General features: G+C 36.2%; 2 protein-coding genes across 2 annotated transcripts; one reads left to right on the top strand and one right to left on the bottom strand.

Annotated features, from left to right (window-relative positions):
* The first annotated feature begins 81 nt into the window (after positions 1-81).
* LOC109589729 (E3 ubiquitin-protein ligase MYCBP2-like) lies at positions 82-4,519 on the top strand. The gene is made up of 10 exons (XM_020005760.1): positions 82-269; positions 562-813; positions 1,064-1,129; positions 1,476-1,566; positions 1,839-1,909; positions 2,139-2,280; positions 2,513-2,589; positions 3,057-3,264; positions 3,669-3,842; positions 4,350-4,519. Exons 1-10 carry the CDS (start codon positions 102-104, stop codon positions 4,517-4,519), a joined length of 1,419 nt encoding a protein of 472 aa, XP_019861319.1. The 5' UTR covers positions 82-101.
* A 559-nt stretch (positions 4,520-5,078) lies between these two features.
* Positions 5,079-7,353, bottom strand: LOC105315322 (heat shock 70 kDa protein 12A-like). Its single transcript, XM_020005759.1, has 3 exons — positions 6,971-7,353; positions 6,490-6,702; positions 5,079-6,445 (listed from the first exon to the last, which is right to left on the bottom strand). Exons 1-3 carry the CDS (start codon positions 7,301-7,303, stop codon positions 5,147-5,149), a joined length of 1,845 nt encoding a protein of 614 aa, XP_019861318.1. The 5' UTR covers positions 7,304-7,353; the 3' UTR covers positions 5,079-5,146.
* Positions 7,354-8,022: the final 669 nt, after the last annotated feature.

The following is an 8,022-nucleotide window of genomic DNA, read 5'->3' on the forward strand; positions in this document are numbered from 1 at the left end:
TCCCCCTCCCTCCCTCCCTCCCCCCTCCCTCCCCCTCTCTTTCTCCCTCTCTCCCCCTCTCTCTCTCCCTCTCTCCTATAGCTAAATTATTTGAGTTACTGATGAAGATAGTTGTTGATGAGTCACCAGCTGCTGCCTCCAAACTCTCTGCTGTTGCTTCTTCTTGTCTCGTAAGTTTAGTGGTTGCTCTTGGACAGACTAGCAAGATCCTGTCAGCCATTGCTGCTCTACTGATAGGACCTAATGATTATAATGGACACTATTTAAAAGTAAGAAGATCTTAATGAAAGACCAATGAACTACATGTACATGTATTGTGGATCAATTGTGAGTATAAGGATCCTGTGATGTTAATCCTTTTTGATTGAAATGAATTTTTGATCTGAAATGAATAGCGAAACAATCCCGATTCAGTGAAGTGGATTTGTATAAACTGAGCCTAAATTCTCTGTACATGAACGGACATTGTACCAACGAAACTATGATTATAATTAGTGATCAATGTTAATCTCTCTCTCTCTCTCTCTCTCTCTCTTTCTCTCTCCCCCCTCCCCTCCTCAGGTACCAGACATATTAAGGTCATTACAAGTATCAGTAAAAGCGGTTCTTATAGGTTCACCTTACGATACCGACTGGTTTGATCAAGGGATACAAACTAAGAGTCTTGTTGATAAATGGCCTCTACCAGGACTGGATCATAAGCCTTCCTCTTCATCTCTTGTTGGTTCTATTGCTAGCGACTCCAAGTATTTATATGTTCATGGTAGCTTTGGGTTGATGAAGATTGGATCTGGCTACGGTAATACTATAAAGGTAGGTACAATTTGTTCATTTATCTATGCCCTTACATGTGTATTATTGACTTAAATGTATTATTAATAAAATATTATGTATTAAACTATTATTATTATTATTAAAGAACTTTACAGTATACATGTAATTCACAGAAATAATAATAATAAATGTAGAGAATGTGTAAGTATACCGAGTTAGATTAGAAACAGGATCTGATCCCCAGTATAAAACAATTAAACAAACAACTTTAATATTTTTTTATTTTTAGGGTCATCTTTCTGAGTCCGTGAGTGAGTTTCATAATGATGAAGCTGGAAGATTGCTCTTTGCATCTGTAAGGAGTTAAAGGGGATGTACATGTACATGAAGAAACATGGGGCTACATGTACATGTACAAGATTAATGTTTATTTTTATTGTTTTAAGTAATAACAATAATCATTATTACAAGATTTATACATTTACATGTAATATTTATCTTGTACGTGTGTTTTTCCAAACGTAATAATGATAATGGGAAATAAAAACTAGAAAAAAGCATTTACAACTAACAATAAGTGCAATGAATGCTGGAAGAAAGAAAAGTGTTAACACAAAGATATGTACATGTACATGTACAATAGATGTGCATACTGTAATCTTTTTTTCCTTCTCCCTCTCCCCCCCCTCTCTCTTCCACAGGGTAAATTGTACTTTGCTCCAATCGGTAAGAGTCTTGTGATAATGATAGACCCTGACACACTCCAGGTACAAGAAACAATGGAACTAGATGGTAAGTGATATACATGTACATGTACATATACCACAGGGTGCCTTTATTCAAGGGCTGTACATTTTGTATAAATGTATAAATAAATGTATATTTATATTTATATGTATATTTATACTCTCATAAATGTATATTTGTCAATACTGAAATTCAACATGCACATTGTACTTCAACTTTTTAAATTATTCATAAACACACCATGAGACATAATGTATATGTACTTCTTTTTTTTTTAATTTTTAAAGTTTCTCTTTCTCTCTCTCCCTAACCATTAGTTGATGCTGTTGGTCCTCATTGTTTATTTACTGATGGAACTGACCTCAAACAGATAGCAGCTAAGAAAGAAGTAATAATAATAATATAATAATAATAATATAATAATAATAATATAATTATAATAATGATAATAATAATAATAATTATTATTATTATTATAGTATAAATAATAATGATAATGTTAATGATAATAATAATGTACATGTATGTACATGTAGTTCTACCATTAATACTGCAGGACATAAATAATTATGCCATTAGTTATATTTATAACTGACTCCTCCTCTTTTAATAACTAGGGTGGTTTCTCTCTTCGTAAATTGACCACTATATGTTCACCGATACCAATAGTTGAGGAGAGGCCATTACAGCTGTCACAGAAGAGCATCATTGTACTGGGCAGAGCAAAATATGACAATCAGGGGAGCTTACATACACTATGTAAGGGAGGGAGGGAGAGAGGGAGAGAGAGGGGGGAGAGAGAGGGAGAGAGGGGGAGGGACGGAGGGAGGGAGGGAGGGGGGAGGGACGGAGGGAGAAGGGGGAGGGACGGAGGGAGGGGGGAGGGAAGGAGGAGGGACGGAGGGAGGGAGAGGGGGGGAGGGAGGAGATTTTGAAGGTTGAAGGTTGAATATTTTTTGTAATATTTTCATTGTTTTTTGTTAATTTATAGATCAAAACAATCTACAAGAAGTGAACAAACTGTCAGCTGCTAGGAACACAATAATGATATCAACAACAACTGGGAAAGTAAGAGAACGAGGGAGGGAGAGAATTGGAGCTAAGGAAGTGAACATTTAAATATTTTTATGTAGTACCTTTTAAATTACTACAGTGACTAAAATTTAATCATTTTTACTATTATCATCAGTGTTGGATCTAGAAATGACAGGACTAGTTTAACAAAAATAAGAGACCCAGACTAAGTACATGTACATGCATGTACGTATGTATATGAGATACCAAAAACTGTTAAATGGGAGATTTCAGAGGACCTAATGTACATGTAGATCAAAATGTATGAGTCAAAAGTCTCTTAAACTCCCTCTAGATCTAACAGTGATTATTATTTATACATATGAATGTACATGTACATGTAGACGTCATATAGCCATACAATTTTTTAATTACATGTACATGTACATGTATGTTTACATGTGTAATTATTTTTATTCAAAATTAACCTGTATTATTATTATTATACTTATTATTTCTAGTTGTATTATCAAGGCTCTGGTGTTGTAGTAGGTGTGACTGGTAAAGACACTCCCAAGGGACAATGGACTGAAGTTGAATTACCTGATGCTAAGATGAAGATAGAGAGTATAGCTGTGGATAATACTGGGAGCTTCTGTGTCTTGGTCACTGATAAAGGAGTGGTCTACTTTGGAGGAGTGAACAGGAAGGGAGAGGCAGGGGAGAATGGTATGGGTACATGTAGTTATGTAATGTACATGTACCATAGTTCTGAGTGCCTATGGTGGTCGGGGGTGGTCGGGACAACCACCTCAACAAATGAACCAACCAGTTCATCACTTAGTCCAACCATCCAATTAATACTAATAACCATACATAAAGCATGATATTGTAGTCTACTAGTATGGTGTACATAAATTTAAAAGGAACACCAATGGCCACCAATTTTATTCTAGGCAGAACCCTGAAGTACTATGAATTAAGCTATTGAAAAATGTATTAAAGTTGGAGAATTCTTACATGTATTAATGCATGTACTGTAGTATGGACCAACTTTTTGAGCAACTTTAAAGTTCATGAAAAATCCAAACTTGATTAGAATTATTTCTCTCTCTTTTTCTCTCCCTCTCTAGCTCCAGTTGGTCGCCAGCAGCCTAAACCAGTTAAATTGAAGAAGTTCAGTAAACTAAAGGACCAGGAGATAACTAGCTGTGCCTGTGGCCCACACACAACAGCATTCATTGGTAAGGACGGGAAACTCTTCATGTTTGGAGCTGTGGAAGACGACCTTGTGGACAAAACTACCGGTAATAGTCACATCACACATGTACTTGTTACATATATGTATGTACATGTATATGTACATGTACGTGTACATGTATACATACATGTACATGCATTGTGTGTATGTGGAATGTGGATGTTAATAAGATATTTATTAATTTTAGGTTTCAATGTGCTATTTTATACTGCATGTACATGTACATTTACGCATGCATCTAAAGTGTATACATGTTCTTAGGATTGTAACGACATTATTATTATTATTTTAATGTACGTAAAACCAAATAATTTAACAGCCTTTATGTTTAACATTTTTGCAATGGTGGATATATTAATGTCCATTAATTTTAATGATTTTTACAACTAAGGTAACCAAATGCACATTGAAAATCATATCTACACATGTATGTCCATTAACTTTAACGAATTATTAGGCCAAAGGTTAAAATATTTAAAATAGTTAAAATTTATGGGTAGTAATTATCAATGGATTTACAGTAGTTCATTTTATCCTCCCACCCCTCCACTAGGTGTTGTCACCAGTATGCTAGGAGTCCCTGCCAGTCAGATTGCTCTTGGTAGATCACACACCATCATACTCACCCAGCTGGGGACCATCTATTCATTTGGCAGTAACCAGTACGGCCAGTGTGGGAGGAACTACATACCACCCAGTGAAGGTACATGTATTTACCAATGAGCACTTGTACATGTACATGTACACTGTAAACACATAATAAACTATTAATAAAAATGCATATACAGTATACATATATGTGTGTCTGAGTTAAAAATAGACGGATAAATATAGTACATTGTATATAGAACATATAGTATACAGTATGTACATGTACATGTAGTTTAGTAAACCCTCCCATCTGAGAGAGCTTGCTCATGAGAGCAGAAGGAGTGATAGGGATGATGGTAAGAGGAGCGTGCACCTCTGAGACACATAATGGAGTACATGTACACGTACATGTATACATACAGTTAGTAATTTCCGTGGCCCAAAATTTTTATAAATAGCCAGTAAAATTTTTTGTGTATTTTATTGTGTTGAACGGACCTTGGCCTGCTGTGGCTTAATAGATGAACATTCTCAGAATTTGCAAAATAGCATAAATTTGTGGCCACTGCTATAATTGTAATTGAGCATGGCTACCAAAAGTCGCTACATCCTTTTTATGATGGGAGCCAGGACACTTTGTAATGCCCTAACTGTCATTAACAAATGAGGACATCTCTGTATTGAGGACAAGTAGTGTAGGCCCAATAGTGTTCAAAATAACATACCATAATAATTATCAGCAAGAAATTACATGTATTGTTAGTCTTGGTTTGTTAAAAAGTCACAAACTGTTTTCACTTCTTCTCCAGTGATATTATACTGGGCTCTTGCTTGTATCTCTGTACCACTGAAATCCATGAATACGTCATATTCTCTCTCATTATTGGGTACATTATCAGGATTAGGAAGATCAAGTACTAGCTCACCAATCTTACGTACTGTTAGCTTACCTTCTTTATCCCTTGTATACTGAACTCCATCATCTCCTGTACAGTATATGGGAATACAAGTTTGTGTTTTTGTTTGGGAATGAGGTATTAATGTAGCTTTGTAAACTTCATCCTTTATTACTTCTCCTTTGAGCACAAATACCTTGAAGACATTGTCACAACGTTGCTTACGATCTTCTTCATCTAGATACTTGTAATGCTCATCATGTATTGATGGGTCAAATACAGGAACACATCCTATCCCATAGGTAGCATCAGCAACATGTGATTGGATTATGTTAGGATCTTTCCTCCACATTACTGCTCCTGATACAACAGCAAGATCTGGTTGTATAGGACACACTATATTATCATAAAGCATACAACGATGCTGAGCAATAGCTTCTTCTATCCTTTGACTAACAAACCTACACCCTCCAAACCCTCCTACCAGATAAACTGTATCAATATGATCTGTTAGGCCATCAAATGCTGCCCTCACACACTCTATGATCTTATCAACTGTGGATTTGAATATCTTCTGTTCTAGTAAGTCGTATCCTATGCTTAAAGAATCATCTATTGGATCATAGCACATGTTCAGCTTGCTTGCTTCATAAAGCTTATCACTGCCATAATACCTGATGAAAGGTCGGGGTAGTATTAATGTTATTTCGCTAAAGCCCTCAATTGTATTTCCAAATCTCTTTTTTCGCTCTTCAAACTCTTCGTAGAAAAGTTTATTTAGCGTAGCTCTGGCACTGATGGGGTCGGATTCTATAAAAGATTGGAAGCCTCCATCATCTACTGCTTCTTCCAGTAACATTGACAATGCTTCATTGACAGTAGTACCTCCCCAGATGTTACCCATCGGTGGTAGTACTACACTAATTCTCCCACTACTCTTATCATGTACAGTAATATCAACTGTACCTCCTCCTATATCAACTACCATATATCTCTGTGGAGGTGACCCTGATACTTCTGACTGATGCTGTGCAGCTATAGCAGCTACTTCTGGTTCTAGAGCTAATGATAGCTTCTCAGGATTAACCTCCTCTGGACGTGGTAAAGGAGAACCAACTGGACTGAACCTTGTTATACCAGGAGCATCAGAAGTGAGACCAGCCTATCATAGTAACATAATGAAATACAAAGCATGTATTAGGTTACCATATAAGCAGCTTCTCTCATCATTCTTCTTGTTCTTGCTTTCCATATAGCAGGAACAGTAATGACCCAATCAAAATCACTTGACTTGTAGTTTCTCTTCAAATGATCAACGAGTAGCTTCTCCTTGAGGTGTGTTAGTATAAAAGCTATAACTTCAATGAGATAATAAGATCCACCAGTGAATGAAGAGACTTGGGTAGTACGATCTAATGACTAAAACATAAATATTATAATAATACTAGTTATATATACTGTACATTGTTTGATTTAGAAATAAATATTGAGAGACCAATCTAACTAAAAATAGAAGACTTAAGGAGACTTAGGCTAAATGTGAGAGAGACTATAGGCTAAAGAATGGAAAATGTGAGATTTTAGGAGATCTAGACTAATTATTATAGGCAAAAAGTCTCCTAAATTCCCTCTAGATTTAATTGTGGTTATACATGTACATGTAGCATATATATTAGATGTAACTCACTTTATCTCTCTCTAGTAGCTTTTTGATCCGTTCAAAATAAATAAATTTTTCAGCTCCTTTCTTTATATCACTGTACATGCTTTGAGCCTCATGTCCAATCCCAATGACCTTATTTCCCTCCTCCTTTATTATGAGCAGTATAGCATTAGGAACCCTCTCGTAAGTACTGTGTAGTGGTACTAGTTTAATGGCCCCATCAGTTGGAGTGGTGTATGCTACTGACAGTGATGAGGTACCAAAGTCAATAGCTGCTATACAGTTGCTTCCTTGTAGTAGAGGAGCTGGTTTCTGTATCTTCTTAGCTCTTAATAGGGGGCCTTTAGATAAAGCCATGAACTCACTTTAAAGAATAATAGGCACTTGGTCTCTTTTAGCTGACTATTACTGTGACTGTGATTTGTTGTAATTTTAATTGGATCATGTGACTTTAGTGCACATGACGTAGGCATACCATTGTGAATAGTATATAAACTGTTATGATGTGGTTGATTATATTTACTCTCATGTGTACTGTACATGTGCATATACTTTACATGTACATTTGCCTGCAGCTTTGTCCAGAGCCACATTACAAAGTATTTGTAATGTGTCCCAAGTAGAGCAGTTTCATAAAAGTAGCTGCAAAGTTTCATACAACAATGTAATGCCCTGTGCATATGATGATAGCTTTATTCCTCTTTTGTAATGATTATCACTGCATAGACATCAGAAAGAATGGACTTTACTTGTTGTATACATGTTTATAGTGTATTTTGTAGTATGGTGCGTGGGCGGATCAAAGGCGCCGCCAGTGCTACAACTTCCAATAACCGCATGGTAGGAAAATGTAGCACTGTGTGGAATATATAGTACTGCACAGTATAATATGTATGGGCTTTCCTGTTAACCACAAGCTTTGATAGAGGCAAATAACAGCCTCAGCTACATACACTAGACATGTAACAATAATAATAGTGATAAATGAGATCTGATCGTCTTGCGCTGGCCACCTGCCGCGACTTTTGAAATTTCATTTGATTCGCCCACACACCACTACAAACCAATCAAAGCAC

The sequence above is a fragment of the Amphimedon queenslandica genome, unplaced genomic scaffold (genome assembly GCF_000090795.2).
Source record: "Amphimedon queenslandica unplaced genomic scaffold, v1.1 AMPQUscaffold_10956_Cont15924, whole genome shotgun sequence".
Classification (NCBI taxonomy): domain Eukaryota; kingdom Metazoa; phylum Porifera; class Demospongiae; order Haplosclerida; family Niphatidae; genus Amphimedon; species Amphimedon queenslandica.

Excerpts from the sequence above, each read along its gene's own strand:
- LOC109589729 (XM_020005760.1), top strand. The coding sequence starts at position 102 with ATGAAGATAGTTGTTGATGAGTCACCAGCTGCTGCCTCCAAACTCTCT. Across the intron at positions 2,281-2,512 it reads GGGGAGCTTACATACACTAT|ATCAAAACAATCTACAAGAA; the intron begins GTAAGGGAGGGA and ends GTTAATTTATAG. Across the intron at positions 3,265-3,668 it reads GGGAGAGGCAGGGGAGAATG|CTCCAGTTGGTCGCCAGCAG; the intron begins GTATGGGTACAT and ends CTCCCTCTCTAG.
- LOC105315322 (XM_020005759.1), bottom strand. The coding sequence starts at position 7,303 with ATGGCTTTATCTAAAGGCCCCCTATTAAGAGCTAAGAAGATACAGAAA. Across the intron at positions 6,703-6,970 it reads AGCTACTAGAGAGAGATAAA|TCATTAGATCGTACTACCCA; the intron begins GTGAGTTACATC and ends TTTATGTTTTAG. Across the intron at positions 6,446-6,489 it reads TGAGAGAAGCTGCTTATATG|GCTGGTCTCACTTCTGATGC; the intron begins GTAACCTAATAC and ends TTACTATGATAG.